We start from the raw sequence: 17,282 nt of genomic DNA on the forward strand, positions 1-17,282 counted from the left end.
AAGCCTAACTGAATATTTTTCCTGAATTTTATACTAATTGAACTTGAAAAAGAAATTTAATTTGATTTTTTAAATAAACGATTTCACCGATTTACACGCGTTTTCCCTTGACCAAATTTTGACCGTATCACCCTTTAGTTCTACGGTTCTGTCCGTTACTAAGAATTAGTTAGTTAGTTTAGTCAGCTCATCCTGTAGTTGGCGATGATGTGTAGTGTCTGTCTATAGATAGGTTTCAAATAATGTGTATGGATACTTAGATGTCATTAGAATTGGTTCCAGATAAAGCATATGGAAAGCTCTGCGTTCAACACAGGAAGAATCTCCATCTTTATCTCATTCACAGTAGCATAGATCACCTCTACACAACTTTTCGGTCCATATAATTTTAACACTGTGAAAAACATTTTGAGTGGGAAAGGGTAACATTAAACCTTCTTCTTCTTCTTGTTCGCATTCCAAGCTTATTGCTTAGCGCATATTAGCTTATTGCGTGCTCTCAACTTAGAGCTTTCGATGCCAATACCAATGCATGAATTTGTATATTGTGTGGCAAGCACAATGATACTCTATGCCCAGGGAAGTCGAAAAAATTTCCAACCCGAAAGATTCCCTCGACCGGACCGGGAATCGAACCCGCCGCCTCCGGCTTGATAATACCGTGCCTTTACTGACTAGGCTATGAGGCCCCTCAACATTAAACCTTGGGTAAAACTGAATAAAATCCAAAGAATATTTACTACTGATTGCATTTAAATCTGTATTGGGCTTATCAATCTTGTGAGGGATTTTCGGTGGAATCACCCCTTATGTTCATTATGATGTGACTATTATCTTCGCAAGCAAATAGATTTATGGTTTGACACTGTTACCCTTAAATGCACATTCTACTTCCATGGATACGAGGCTAGCAGTATCGATTTCGCTCTTTGGATTCTTTATTATTTAATTTCAGTTGGGATATCAGCAAACCGCTTTGTTTGTCATGTAAGGGAGAACAGCCCATAATGCACCCTTGGGGTAAAATGCCCACTTATAGAAAAACAGCGATAACTTTTCCTCAGATGCATTTTCCGGGTAACGGATTGTGTTTGTTTTCAACTAGAGGTTTCACAATTGATTCTTGATCATAAAATCATATTTTGACCTACTGATTCCCTTAGAAAATAGCATTTTGTGCAAAATATGATACAGTTGTTAAAATCGTCGACTTCAAATTAAGCTTTTAACAGCATATATCGCAAAAAATTGAACTAATTCACTTTTCGTATATTTTTTAGATGTTTTACTTAATGCATCACAGCTTAACACTCTATTGCGACCTTATTTCTGATGTAACATAAAGGAATAATCATCAGGCGTCAGATCACCATGAATCAGGCGTTTTGCCCCGCTATCATATTGGAACCAATTTATAAAATACCTTGAAAATCATGAAAATGCATCGTTCTATAGTTCGAAATCACTTGATCTTCGTAGAAAACATGGTAATGAACCAAACACCATTACTTTCTTCTTGATTTTAGCTTTCATACGCCAGCAATTGACGATTTTGCTTAAACGGTGCGTTTTGCACCATCCTACCCTACATTTTCACTGAAAATGTAGATAATCCGAGGGGGGCGACTCTATCTACGATGCAGGAAAAATTGTGTTTTGCTTTGGTTAGCTGCGCGCCCGCTGAGAAGACAAAAAGAAGATTGATGACGATTCTGAAGATTTCTTGCAAAAAACATGATGCGCAATGCAAGTAGATGCGAGAAATGAAAGAAGATTTTTCGAAGATTGATTCGCTAGTGTGACATTTGTTGAGGATCTAGAATTGAGATTTAGATGTGTCGCCCCCTCGATATAATCATAAAATTATCGACAAGGTTGTTTTGTTGCTAGTGGCTCAACCGAAACGTAAACATTCAGCAGCATGTGTTTGATGTTTAAGTGTCATATGGTTATGACGTTTGAACCATTTTTAGTTTGCATGTCGTGCAGATTAACGGGGTTCAAATTAAAAAGTGTTCAGATTAAAAACGGTCATACGGTCCACGGTACACAGACAGACCACGTATATTTCCAGATGTAAAAAAGTCAAACTTGCTATTTTAATTATTAAAGGCCATCAACGTTGGACATTATTGGAATTTTGAGGTAATTCTGAAAATAGTTCACAGTTAAGTGTGAGGCGAATTATTTGTGAAATCAAAGGAGAATTTCAAGCTACTTCTGCGTAGAATTACATCCATCTTTGTGGGCTTCGGGGTCGTGCGGCGTCACCCATCATTTAGGCGTTTTGTGAGTGCCACGAAGTAAGGGTTCGATTCCCGCTCCAGCCGGTGCAAATTTTGGCAACCTGAAAATTTCCCTACTGTTCTAATGGGTGTGGTGTGTTGTCCGTTGTCTAGTGTTAAATATTCAGTTTGTGCAACCTCTGGTTGAAGACGGTGTAATTGTCTTTTCAACTCTGAGTACAATTGCATGGAGATTTTGTCAATAAAGGAAATACAATCCGGAAGAGAAATCTTATGATGAAACTTAAGGAGTATGCTGATACGAATCGTGAGAATAATTTCAATGGAATTCTGTCCAATGTTTCTATGGAGATACTTTAAGCGCAATTTCTGGGAGACTTTCAAAACCATTTTGGCAAAGTACTTGAGTACTTAGGTAATACTGAAAATGATTTCAAACCAATTCTAACCTTACCTGCAAAGCAGTTTAAAGGGAATTACCGGATATGTCTGAGAAGAGTGTGACGGTCATTCTGAAGAGTGTACCAAGGAAATTGTTAAAAATATTTTAAGAATTTTATTTCTCTATGGACACAAAATTGAGCCAATTCTTGGGAATTATTATTGTCCAATTATTAGGTGTGGAATTGGAGAGTGATTTATAAGAGATTTCAAGAGGAATGTTACTGGAAAAGTTAAGATATTTTCAAGATTATTTTAGGGGAATATAGAAAAGAAATATGATGGAATTCTAGGATGATTCAAATTGAATTAAAAAAAGGCGAAGATATCCTGTGAAGAGTGGAGTAAATTCAGACTAACTAACTAACTAACTAACCAATGATCTGGGACGCAGGAAAAATATAAATTCCGGAATTTAGAATCATTGCAAGATCCTGAGACTTCAAAAATGAAACTATCAGACTTTCATTTTAGTAATATAATAAAATTATTCTTTGGCATAATGGTCATGCGAATAGTGGAGTTACCCGTAGTTTAGGTAAACTGTGTGTGAGTTCCACGATGGCTTAGGCTTTGATTCTCACTTCAGCCCGGTGAATTTTGCTTCAAAATAAAATTGCCTACTAGTCTGCTGGGTGTTGTGTGTTGTATGATGTCAAGAATTAATCTGTAAATCTGATCAACCTCAGAGTAATAGTAAAATTATTTAGAACTAATAAAGTCTTTAAATTCTGGTACTGCATCAAATAGTAAGGACTACATCGACTATTAGTTCAAAAAATCCATCCCATCAAATTCCCTTGATTCTTTGCTTCTCATTATTTTTAAAAAAAGTTACAGTTTTAAAATCAATTCGAACCATATTTTCTCCTGTTTTTACCCACATTTAACTCAATTTTTGAAATGCTGCGTAATAGATATTTGAACTTTTTGGGCACATGATTTTAGCAATGCTAACAAGTTATTTGCTTTATATAATTTATTTAAACATGTAATTTATAACCATTCTAGTATTTTAAATTAATTCCACATGATCATACTGACCTATTTTTACGGGAGATTGGCACATCACTTTGATTTCAATAACATTATGTTAAAAAGAGAATTTTTTGGAGCATTGCAGATTTTTCCAGATTTTTTATTTTACCTGGTCCAGATTTTTCTGAAAATGACCTGGCAACGCTGCTCACGGTACCAATTATTCATTCAACTTCTATTCAACGGTGTTGGTCTTGCGCATTGCACTCCGTACTGGTATGGTGCGGAAATTCCCAATCGAATCCTCGAATTGGTACTGAAACTAGCGCCGATTGCCGGTGGCGCAGATGTCGACGAGGGGATCGTCAGTTATGCACGAAAGCACGTTAGTTCACGTGGTGGATGCTGGCGGATTTGGCCAACGCTCTGTCGGAGAATAGGTTAACTTTGTCTCCCTTCCGGATTCTTCCCAAACCGGGAACCTTGACGCTGAAGCGTGGGGTCAAGAGAGTGCGAACTTTTATCATGGGTGCGGTGTGCCGAGCAAAGCCATGTATCGCTAGAAGCGATGCGGGGCAATCTCCAATCTGCACAGAAAGCCGTCGAACGGCTGTTCGACACATTTAAGTGAAATATCCACACAAAAGACATTATTCACCTTACCTTTCTACACACTTTGCACACACAAAAAGTTGACCGCACGTAACTTCTAACCTAATTTTTCTCTGAATTGGCAATATACTGTCTTGCTCAAATCTATTTTCGGTTACTCTTTTATAAGAGAGCACGGTTCGGATTCATACCCCGGACTTTAACGAACAGATAGCGTATTCGGGTCAAATTAAATTAATTGGCTGAGCGTATTGGGAACTCATTGCTTGTTGTATGACAAGTGTAACTCTACATAAGAGGACATTCCTTGGCGGGGAACACATTTACGATTTAACTGTAAAAAACGTAACTTCATGCAATTTGATTAAGTGAGTAAATTGCATGAATATGAATTCTGTATAAATAAATAACTAACAAAATAAATAATTGAACAAATGAAAAGCGTACTTGTTACACCCCCTGGTAATGAACACTTACCAATAAAACCTAAACTAAAGAAAAAAAAAACATTGCACACGTAAATTGTGGAACGAGCAAAAAGTAGTCACACAAAATTAAGTGTAGAAAAATAATGTTAATAAATTAATCATCTATTTATTTTATTTTGGCAGCTTACTCTCACATGAAACCCGGATATTGTGGAGTTCAATCAATGCTTTGCCAAAACTGAATTCCCGAGCTTCACTGTTAACCCCTTCCATTTAATTTTACCCAAACTTATTGTATTGTTAAATTAAGTCAGCAGGACATTATTTTTTTTTCAAATTATCAACTTATTCTGGATCCTTCTTGAGGTTTCTCGTGATGTTCAATATTTAAAAAATGGCCGGTTCCATATAATTTCATGCACTTTTACCTCAATGACAAGACACGAGATCAGTCCAATACAGCTCAGTGGTTTCTAATAAAAATAATAAGCAATACACATACACATTTGTTCAAATACTCGCTCACGTAAATATTCTGGATGATGATGCCAGCTGTCACAAAGATAATTACATGGTTTGTTTACACTTCTATAGAGAACAACTGGTGCAAGTTTGATCAAACTAGTCAATCGCGTTCAGAAATAACGTCAAGTGGAACTCGAAAGAAGAAGAAATATTGTGCACAAGCACCTGGAAAATCCGGAGTGGTCCGGTTCCAAGCTGGCTAAAGTGCTCAAGATGCCGAAAACGACAGTTTGTCGAGTACTCAAAACCTACAAGGAGACCCTGAGTGTGGAGAGGAATCAGCGGACCTATGAAAAACCTGGAACCAGGGATCGTCAGCAAGGTGTTTAGGTGCGTTAAAGCCAACCCCCGGTCTTTCGATCCGAAATGTGGCCAGAAGATACAACGCCAACTTTCAAACGGTGCGGAACATTCTTGCCGTACAAAGCCAGTAAACATCCGAACCGGCACATGAAGCAGAATTCCGTGGCCAAAAAGCGTGCAAGGCTTTTGTACGACCGTGTTTTGACGAAACACGAGGGCTGCACTTTGATCGATGACGAAACATACGTCAAAGTCGATTTTAATCAGCTTCCCGGTCAATGTGCCGGGAAGATTCAAGTTCGTGTTTGCCGACAAGTTCGTGAAGAAGGCTTTGGCAAGCGATTTGCAGTTGTGGCCTGAACACGGAACCATTCGTCACATCCTCGACGATGACATCCCAAGTTAACATCGAAGAATGCCTGAAAAAGCGTGTACTGTCGTTCATCCGCAAGCGTAGGGACAAATTCATCTTAATAGCAAGATTTATTTGCTCTATTTCTTTATGTGCCATGATTCGTCGTCTCGCCGATACAAGAAAATCAGTTTAGTTTACTGACACATGGGGGTTCAACGGTAACGGAAATACACGTGAATTATTCAGTGAACAGTGAAAACTTCAAACACTGATGCGAAGAGCATGGAAATCGGAAGTAGTTATCACAATAGGGGGGACCTTTTCCTTCTAATCTAATCTAATATAATCCAATACAATCGCAGCCAGTACGAGAAAGCATCCTGGAAAATCATTAATCATTAATCATTTTTTTTGTCAACATTGATGTTTGCAGCATATCTGAGATATGACACAAACATCAAAACGGTCAGGCCTGCTGCGTTGCATTTGCCGCAAAGATGATTCTGTGAAATGAATCGAGTTCAAATAAACCGTGGAGGCACCATATTCGAAGCAGTTGCTAAATCGAAGCACTCCATAACGTTCGAATATTTTAAATAATTATTTTTGAAATGTTACTTCTGCAAATATTAGTTTCAGTGCTCTAGGGGGATGATGGTGTTACAAGGTTTTAAAAAATAGCTTGTCAAATTAAACGAGTGCGTCATCATAAGGAACGCGTCAAATATGGTGCTGGCATGGTATATCTAAACAGCGATGCATTTCGTGAATCTTCAGTGAATGTAACAGTAATATGCAATGTAATGAAAGGTATATAAAATACAGTGTAATGAAAGGATCTCACCAAATGCCTCCAATGTTAACCAAATTCCCGATTTCCATTTGACGTTTATCAGCTGTAAGCTTCTCTCTGGAACTTGAAAGTCCTACCTCGGCAACATGATCGCACTGAACGATGGGACGTTGGGGGTTTGGTGGCTTGACAGCGGCTCCAGGAATAAGCTGGGGGATATTGTAGGTCCTGCAGACCGTAGATGTACGTGCCCGCGTGGAGTTCCGAATGGAAGATCTTCCGTTGCTGATGATTGGCCATTTGCGCCAGGAATTGAGCTGCTCGTGAAAATAACATCTTGAATCTCTCGAATCCAGGTCCATCTATGGTAGTTGTTTACCGGATCAGCACCCAAGTATAAATATAACACAGGTCATCACTGGACTTTCGAACCGCGGAAAATGTGCTCCAATTAGGTACGAGGCAAGCTATTACACATAAATTGTTTATTTTAAATTTTTCCAAATTTTCAAATACGAAAAGAAAACAAGCTTCACATCTGTACGCACGCACAACCTACTTCTCTTCATACCCCCTATGGGGACCTTTTCCTTCTTGGCATTAAGCCGGGATAGTTTAGTGGAATTTCGCCTTGATGATGGATCATTCTCATCGTCCGGGAGCATATCAAATTTATTGCTCAAATAAATTTCAACAGAAGGGGGATCAAGAGATTGCTCTTTTCTTTTGCGTTTAGGTGCCATGGCAGCATTAAAACGTTTCTCCAAATCAACTTCATTCACATACATTATGATTGATGTCTGTGAGTTGGGGGTCTCCTCAAAATTGGGGGCCCCGCCTTTAGCCCACCATCGACCTACCGTTAATACGGCACTGCCTCATTATCCAGACTTTCCTTAGAAGATTGATGCTTATCTCCATGGTTGACAACACATTTTGGCGTCAGACGAAAGTTAGGGGGTTCCTGCTAACTTTGACAGCAAGACTAATTAACATTTGCACAGTTGTACTGCACAGTTGCGGCACAGTTGCACTAAGGCAAGCAAACAGTGAATATCGCTTCGTTTCTGATGCTAAATGATTTACACCGCCGCCGGTACCTGAATACACTTACCTATACTTTGCCGTCGAGATATGATTGTTGCAGTACTTTTGTCGTTGAGCTTGATTCAACAGTATCACACGCTTATCAGTATCGTCCAACGTTACTCCGGACGTCGTGGCATCGTCGTCATCTAGAAGAAGAAAAAAAAAATGAAGGAAACGCGGAAGGTTAGTAGGTACGAGTAAACATAAACAAATTAGCAGTATTAATGCATGGGAAAACATTGTTTCGCAATTATCGGACAGTTACATTTGTGAACCTGCTCGACCAAGATCCGTATCACGCAGTACTTGTTCATTTCGTTTAGCCGATGCACTGCTAGCAAGACTAAGCGGAAATTAAAAACTTCCATCAATCGGTCGGATCGCTCGGAACGGCCAGAACGGAACGAAGGAAACGGAAAAGACGTATGGAATGCTAGAACCTTAACCCATGACTGATGAGGTTCAAGCGTTTGCATGATGATGGGGAAGAAAAGGTCATATATGTATAACTAATATCCATTTAGCAAATGTTTCGTTCACAGCCGGTAAATATAGTTTCGATCAATGCAAATGATTGTGCTCGCGGTGCCTCTGGAAGAAAAACTTATTAAAAAAAAACAGTCTAAACTGATTGATTAGCGTTTTAGTAGAATAATTGTATACCTCATTGCGTTGTTTTTCCTTTTAATTCTACTACAAGCATACTTGGTAGTATCACCACAGACAAACAGACGTATCTCTTTGAAAAAGTTTTTCTTGAAAACATAGTATCTCCAAACATAGGCTTCTCGCGGAAAACAAGCTTGCTCGCTAACTCGCAAACTCGCAAAGTTCTATAAAATGTATAGAAACGTCAAAGTGATCCGATGCCAGCGCTGCGGCGAGTAGTTCACGGAACTGATAATATTCAAATCAACCGTTAAATGCGTGAACGAAGATACACCATGAAGATTTACATCTGTTTGTCTGTGGTCTCTCTTTGACTTTCACTAATTATTTAACTTTCGCTATTTACTATCACTATAACATTTTTTAATACAACAGATACGTATTTCGTTTACTACTTGCAAACTTCTTCAGTGTCTAGTAATGAAGAAGTTTTTTTTTTTTATATCTTTATTAAGGAGACCAGGGCTGAAGCACTGGTTCGTCTCCTCAATGAAGAAGTTTGCAAGTAGTAAAAGAAATACGTATCTGTTATATAAAAAAATGATAGTGAAAGTAAGTAGCGAAAGTGAATCAGTGAAAATGAAAGTGATACAATAGTAAAAGAAATAAAAAGAAAAAAAAAAACAACGTAATAAGGTAAAAAAATCAGATTCGCTAAAACACCCATCAAACGAAAGCTTAGGGTGACCCTTTTCATATGAGAATAGTATGGAAATGTTCAATCGATGGGTTTAGAACAATTTTTATTTTTTAGGGATTTTCAAGTATAAATCACGTCTCTCGACTCTGAAGCCCAAACAATGTATGGAAAAATGACCCCCAACAGAACATTTCGAAACAAGCTTCAAACGAAAGAGGGGTACCGTAAAACGGGGTATCTTTGATAATGCTTGACTTTTTTACCTAGGTGATGAGTACTTAAGTGGGTTAGATTTTGATAAGTTCTTTAGTGGGAATGACACTGATGAAGACTGCACATTGTAGTCGAAATACGTATCTGTCATGGATACCAAAATTAATTAAGTGGAAATAAATGGAACCTTTTTTTGCTGTTTTATTTAAGCATTCAGCTAACAACCCAATTTAATTACTTCATAGTGCAAATGCTTTAATTTCCGTTAAACAGGATCCTCAGTACTTGATTTAAAAAAAAAATAAAATTTGAAAAACATGCATTGCTGTAAAAATATTTAGAATATTTTTTGAAAAACTATCAATGTTACCCCGTTTTACGGTACCTAAGATTGCGTTTGGTGGGTGTTTCAGCGATACTGATTTATTTTATAATAATGTTATCCTACTAGAGGCACCGTGTGCTTCGATGGACCTTGGAAAAAAGAACACAAGAGAGCACTGTGAAGCCGCTAGGCCTAAATTTTTAATTTCCTCTTTAATCGATTGGAATATGGAATGGAACTGCGCTCCTAATGATTTCATCAACTGTTAAGCACATTAGGTTTTTTTTCTGGATCTAATCGATTTTTTCCTGTAGTGTACCCATAATTAGAATGACTGGAAATCATATAGTAAATGCAGTACACTCTTCACAAATCGATAAGGGATATACTATCGCAGGGCTGGTAGCGATCACTGCTGTCAAATATAGTGATTTTAGTGACCATGTTGAAGAAATAAGTGACCAAATAGTGACTTATAGTGGTAAAAGTAGTGACTAAAAAGTGACCTAAGAGAAAATAAATGTTTGATGTTTAAAACTTATTCAATAAGAATCTCATAAACACTTATGTACGATATGAACCTTCAAAGCGAAAGATTCAATAGAAAGTTTATGGCCAAACCCACGGTCAGGGTGTCTGCTAACTGCAAAAACCTGGAAAAGCAGGAATCCTCACGAAAATTTTATTTTAAATCCTAAAAATACCTGGAAGGCACAGAGAAATCAATAATTTTCTAACTAAGGATATTTTAAAGAAAATAATGAATTTTATAACACAAGCATTGAATTTTTCTCGTTATTTTCATTCACACTTTGAACTTTATAGATCCACAGTGGACTAATCTTCAGTAACAAATAAATGAAAAAAAACAGAGGCTTGAAATGTTTTTTTTTTGGAACATGCATATTTCCTAGAAATTTTTATTTTGAACTAGTTCTGGACTTAACAGCTATAATACTTCAAGACATTTTCAAGAATCTGGAGTCAAAATCCATGCACAGTTTTAAAAGCTCGTGGAATTTTATTATAATTTCTAAGGATCTCATTTCAAGGAAGTTCAGGGGGAAAAATCTTTCAGAAAAAAACATCAAATGCAATCTGCTTAAGGTAGTTCTGATGAATTTTAGATTTCTTGTGAAGCCTGATAGTTTTGAGTAGCATTTCAAGAAGCCCTGAATTGAATTGAAAGCCAATTTTAATGAAAACTCTAAAAAAATTCGAGGAGCACAACTTTTTCAGAGCAAAGTTCCAAAGGCCTTCTGAGGATAATTTTGTGTTTGTGGGAGAAAACGAAAAAAAAACCTAAAAGGAGGTTTACAATTAAATCTGTGAATAACTCCAGAACATCTTCAAAGGAATTCGGAAAATACATTCAGGAGCATTCGCCAAACAAATTATGAGAAGAAATCTAAGGAATTTGTGAGAAGAAATGCCCATGAATTCTTAGTAGACTTTCAGTTTGAGTAGAATTCCAAGGGAAGGAGTGAGATTCAAAAGGAAGTCTGAAATGAATTCAATGAATATTCGGAGAATTTTTCCAAAGGGTTTCTTATTGTGGAGAATTTCAAGATAATTCCGAGGAAAACGAAAAGAAAATTGAATTCAGAGGATAGCTTTATTGAAATGTTGAGGAATATTTCAATGATAATCAAAATGGACTAATCTGAGGTCTTCAGAAATACTTGAAAGTTTTCAAATTTTTCCTGAAGTTATTGAAACTGCTTTGAAGCTCTCTTGTAGTTTGATAAACTAGCCGAATGCTCACAATACTTTTCATCAAATTCTTAAACTTCCCTGAACTTTTTAGGACTTCCTGAAGTTTCCTCAATGTTTCTAACGATCATGGATCTCCTCTGAACGTTTAACAATTCGTTGAAGTTCTCTAAACTTCTTTAAAATGTATGTGACTTCTCTAATGTTAACGGAACTGCTCTAAGGTTCTTTGTTCTTTTCTGAAATTCTCAAAATTTCTCTAACGTTTTAGCAGTTCTCATGAACCTTGTAGTAATGCGCTGAATTTAATTGAACTGCCCTAAAAAATTTTAAGCTTCAGAGAGCTTCTGAACGTATGCGAAGACCTCAATTAACTTTTTAACGTCTCTGAAGTTATCCGAAAATCTGGGAACTGCTTTAAACTTCCCCCTTATTATCTGAAACTAAAGGAACTGGCCTCCCCAATGTTCATAAAAATTCCTGAAGTTCGAGGATCTCTCCTTAAACTCTACAGGGTGCGTGACGAATTTTTGCAGTAAATTTCAAATAGTAATTTCTCATGCTTGCGGATCATGATTTAGATATATTTGGCAGCACTGAATTGCTCATACTGTTAGATGTAAGATGTAAACAAACAGTGTTGAGTAAACGTAAAGATGTCGAAACAAAAGAGCAATCGGTCAGCCGCTGTCGCTTTGTTGCGCGCCGGAGTAAGCGTAATAGAAATAATTCGGTGGATAAATGTGTCTGAAAGAACAGTGTATAATATAAAAAAGGCCTGGGAAAGTGATAAAACGGAGAACCTGCTCATACTGCTAATAAAACAGCGGAAAATATTTCGGAATTTTGGGAGAAAGAAATTTGGCCCCCAAGCAGTCCCGATATCAATCCGTTGGATTATTTTGTACGGGGCATCGTCGAACGGAATACCAATTGAACCCCTAACACCACACTTAAGTCCCTACAAGCTAAAATCAAGTTAGTGATGACATCTATGGATTAAAACATTGTAAAACGTGCATATGGCAGTTTCCGGAAGCGTCTAGCTACAGTCGTCGAAAGGGAAAACGATTTTTTTTTTGAATAAAATTAGTTACAACTTCCATATTTTGCGAAAGAAAATAAATCACATAACATTCATTGCTAGAATAGCTAACTGGTGTAATTTTTCTCAAATATGTCATTTACTGCAAAAATTCGTCACGCACCCTGTATACATTTCTATGAAGGTGTAGAAATGTTTGTGAAGACCACCGTTCTTCTGTGAAGTTTTCGAAGTTTCTCTAAATTTCTGCAACTTTTGTGCTACTGCAATTTTGATGGAATTGGACCGAAATAATTAATATAGTTCTATGATTTTCATTGGAGTTCTCAAGATTTTTTTTGAAGTTCATGAAACTTCCCTTAAGTTATCGGCACTTCTTCAATTGTCTAGACTTTCCTGGTGGTATTTAAACTGCCTAAACGATTATTAAATTTCTTAAAGTTCGCTAGACAGCCTGAATTTTCAGTATTTTTTAAGAACCCGCAACTTAACTAAAATTAAATTATTTGCCTTGAAGCTTTGACAATTTCCCTTATGTATTATAGCGATTATAAACGCTCACTAATTTTCCCTGAACTTATCAGTGGTTACCTGAAGTTCTCTTAATTTGTTTAATAATACGGCAAATTTTTTGATATATATTTATAATTCACTGACGCTTCTGACGTTTTCGGATCAATCATAAAATTCATGGAATACCCCACCATTCCACGGAACTCATTGTAAGTCTCTGCAAATTTGCTTAAGTTAATGGGATTATTATGAAACTATCGGATCGAACTTTGTTTTTGTTGAACTTTTGTTTTTGATCTACAAAAAAAAACAGAATATTTTTAACGCATTTTAAAATTTAGCTTTTTTATTATAAACCTGGAATTTATCCGCTAAAATACTGGAAAAACCCTGGAAAAGTAAGATAATTTTATTTAGAAAAATGAAAAGACACCCTGTAGATAGAGCAAGGCGATTAAACGCCCAAAGCAAAAAATGATCAATCTTGAAATAAATTCACGCTAAAAAAGTTGAAAATAGTGACTGATTACAAGAAAAAGTGACACTAACGGCTTAAAAAAATAGACTTTTTAGTAACTGGCTTGACAAAAATGACAAAGTCACTAAAAAGTGACTCGCTACCAGCCCTGCTATCGGCCTACGGAATGATCGAGGTGCATCTATATTATGGAATTGAAGGAACCACCTTCTAGAAAATCGAAAAGATGCTCCAACGAAGACGAATGATTCGATTTTATGGCATTGCTCGTCTCGTGAGCAGGGTTTGACACAGTAGCGACCTCTGGGGTTTTATGCTGATGCCAGCTGATCATATATTAAAATTTATGCACCACAGGGGAAATAATCGTTCCTGTTCGATAGCCAACGAGGCAGAGGAAGAGAGAGAGAGAGAGAAATAGTCATACTCCCAGCGCATAGAAAAGCCTTCGGATAGTGCAATGCCAGCGGAATATATCCTGCTGTCTTTTTCCCCCGGGTGCACTCGGGCGTTACCAACAACGATGAAAATGAGCCCCCCCCCCTCTTCCATGCTGTAGCCAGAGCCGCCGTTTTGGTGTTGGTCCTATCGCTGCAATTGCTGTGCTCTGCTTTAATGATATCATATTCTCTGAGGTGACCTATGTACGTTGTTCGGTGGGATGCCATGGTACGCGTATGTCGGTTGGACGGCTTGGGGTTCATATCCACTAGCGTGCCCAGAAGAGGTGGCCAAAACTCTGGTTGTGGGTCTCTGGAACACCTTAAATGGGTATGTGACTTTTATTAGTCTAAAAGTACTAATCTACAGTGAGTTGCCGCCCTTCCCTTGCTGGGCACGCTAGTGGCTTCAGCTCTTGTATGATGATCCTTGACATCACTGAAGGATACTGTAATCGCCGGAGCAAAGTACAGGGCTCGGGATGTACGAATGGGTTCTGCCGGTTGGCCGGGTGGAACAATTTAAAATGTTTCATGCATCAGCTACCCGGTAGCACGGATGGTGGACATTAGCATAGGGCAGTAATAAATAGAGCTTAGGGAGGAATGAGTTTATGGAAAGTACCGGTGCATTTCTTAGTAGGATGAGAAAACAAAACTGTAGCGCAGAATCTAGCAGAGTAAGTATGCTTGAAATGTTATTTTTCTGTACTCAGAGACGTTGTCAAATTCATATCTTTGATTTCTGTTTACCAAACTGTCAATGGAGTCTGAATTTATTTATTCTCGGAATTTACGTATTCTCGGCAATCTAAGCAGCGTCCACGCTACTTAAGGGTGTCCCACATCAAATTAGAAAATTACCTAGTTTACCGATCCTTTTCAAACTTTCAGACAATAAAACATAACCCATTAGTAAGCTTTTGGCATACTTATTTCATTCAACTTCAATACCATAACCGTACGCTCGCACCTTACGCTTAACACCACTCATTAGGTTCTGTACAACATCTTGCTGCAGTTTCTTCTGTACGGAAACCCACTTTTTCATCATGTGTCTGCTTCATAATAGCCCAGTATTTTTCGATGGGCCTTAGTTCCGGTGCGTTGGATGAGTTCATGTCTTTGGGTACGAAAGTGACCCCGTTGGCTTCGTACCACTCCAGGACAACATTTGAATAATTACACCAAGCTAGATCCGGCCAGAAGATCGTAGGGCCCTCGTGTTGCTTCAACAGAGGAAGCAGCCGCTTCTGTAGACATTGCTTGCGGTAGATCTTCCCGTTTACAGTCCCGGTAGTCACGAAGGGCGCACTCCGTTTGCCACATGAGCAGATCGCTTGTCAAATCATGTAGGGTAGAGCGCTACTTCGTCGTAATCGCCCAATAATATCAATGATTTCACCATGCACAAATCAATACTAGGTTCATTTCGATGTGTTAGTTCATTAGCTACAACATAAATCCTATTAGAGCGCATTGTTTGAATATTTACACTCATTGTTCTCAAAACAAAAGAAGCGCTCCTAGCGAATCTCCTTTTTCTACGCTTATCCATAGGACGAAGAAAATCTAATGGCGTTTCAATGCGTTAGGACGGAATTGAAACCCGTAGAACGAATTTAGAATCAAGAAGCAATGTTAGATTATAGCCAATATCTCAACAGTTTGTGACTCTTTATCAAATCCAACGGTACGTATGGAAAGGCGAATAAATTTGCAAGTCATCTTTGACAGAAATATTCCATTTTTCGTTTAAACTCGTTCAGAAAAGAGAGGTAAAGCGCGGGTTGTGCTTAGTAGGACGGAAATTAGATCAAAAACCCTATTTCTTGGCAAACTTCAAAAGGTTCTGCTTCCTTTCTTCCTGCGGAACATCAAACTTGTGCTGGGCGGTGAAGAGCAGTAGCCCCGGAATGCTGTTAGTCCGCCTTGACGTAAGTCTCATCGTCCATGATGAGACAATGAACCTTCGTCAGCAACTGGGTGTACAATTTCTAGGCCCGTGACTTTCCCACCGTATTTTGCCGTTCGTCACGATTTGGAGTCATCTGTACTTTGTACGTATGCAGTCCCTTCCGGTCCTTGGCTCTCTGAACGACAGACTTGAATAGATTCAATTTTTTGGCCACATCCCTAACAGAAGCATTGGGATTCCGCTTAAAAGCTTTCACGACACGCTTGTGAGCCTGATAACTAATAAAACATCCATTGTGACCGCATTTCTCCTTCCGTTCGATGCTCAGAGTTTCGTAGTAACGTTTAATCGCACGACTCATCGTTGACTGCACCATTCCGAGTTGTTTTCCGATGTCCCGATGAGAGAGTTGAGGATTTTCCAGGTGCTTGCGCAAAATCAATTCGCGACGTTGCTTTTCGGGTGACGCCATTTTTTCCAACTTTCGAAAAACTGACAACGATAACGATGCAGTGTAAACAATACACTCTAAACTACTTCTACCCAAATTTACAAGAGAAAATACCAAATGGGTAATTTTCTACAGCATTTTTCCATGATGCACTTTAATGTGGGTCACCCTTATGGGTTGCCGTGTTTAGTTGTTTACATTCAGCTGTTGCCTGATGCTTTATAAAATTCAATCAATAGAATTGCCCAAAACTGTTTAAAACACTTTTATAACACTCAAAACTTCTCAGGTGAGTGTAATTATTGTCGGCAGCCTCTTTTTATGCGGCAACCTTTACATTTGATTTGAATGTAAATATGCTACTTCATTATCGGCAACTCGAAATCAGCAGCATTTTGTAGTGTTGTGTGTGTGTGTTTAATTTTGAGAAGTAACTGTAAACAGCTGAAAGTTTAAGGAATCCTTTGAACACATTCAGCGAAATATTTAGGTGAGAAAATACAGTTGAATTACCGTATAAATTTGTGCTGCCGAAAACAGTAAATGGGTGCCGAAACCGACATTTGACCTACTGCTTAATGCTTCTTAAACCAATATTATATATTTAGCGTTTCAAAATCACTAAGCAATTTTAGCGCCATTTATATAATTTGTGTCTACTCATTTTGCTAATTGAAATTCTTTGAAATTTCCAGCTTTTTCCAGAACTTCAAAGGAAAATTTCCAGATTTTTGAAGATATCTTTTTTAATGCGTTTCAAAATTTGCTACTTTTGGTAAAACAGGGTGGCCGGGTGGTAATGTATTCAAAACAAATCATTGATCTTTCGAGATACTTTGGAAAATCAATTTCTATCACTTTGTTATGCTCGATACATCTAATGATTTCAAAGCCCCCGAATTTATTGAGTAACAGAGATTAAGATCACAAGGCCAAAAGCTATCTGTATGAACAGGTTATAAGGCAGAATTGTGAAGGATAAGAGATTTAATTACAAAAATGCACTTGATACAAATGAGAATTAGAGGAAATTGTTAGGGATATCGGATAAAGAAAATGTGTCTTCACTCCGTTGTCCATAATAACATAAGCCTTAACCTTTTAGTA

General features: G+C 37.8%; 1 protein-coding gene across 13 annotated transcripts in view; it reads right to left on the minus strand.

Moving 5' to 3' along the window:
• ATP8A (ATPase phospholipid transporting 8A1) overlaps positions 1–17,282 on the minus strand; it is a 366,350-nt gene that overhangs the window by 110,347 nt on the left and 238,721 nt on the right. For all 13 annotated transcript variants that reach the window (XM_065233367.1, XM_065233366.1, XM_065233373.1 and 10 more), the window contains one exon: positions 7,796–7,916. In XM_065233367.1, the coding sequence (XP_065089439.1) occupies positions 7,796–7,916 (121 nt within the window). The remainder of the gene's footprint in view (positions 1–7,795; positions 7,917–17,282) is intronic.

The sequence above is a fragment of the Ochlerotatus camptorhynchus genome, unplaced genomic scaffold (assembly GCF_037179485.1).
Source record: "Ochlerotatus camptorhynchus isolate MF236.1 unplaced genomic scaffold, CSIRO-AGI_Acam_v1.1 ptg000401l, whole genome shotgun sequence".
NCBI lineage: Eukaryota > Metazoa > Arthropoda > Insecta > Diptera > Culicidae > Ochlerotatus > Ochlerotatus camptorhynchus.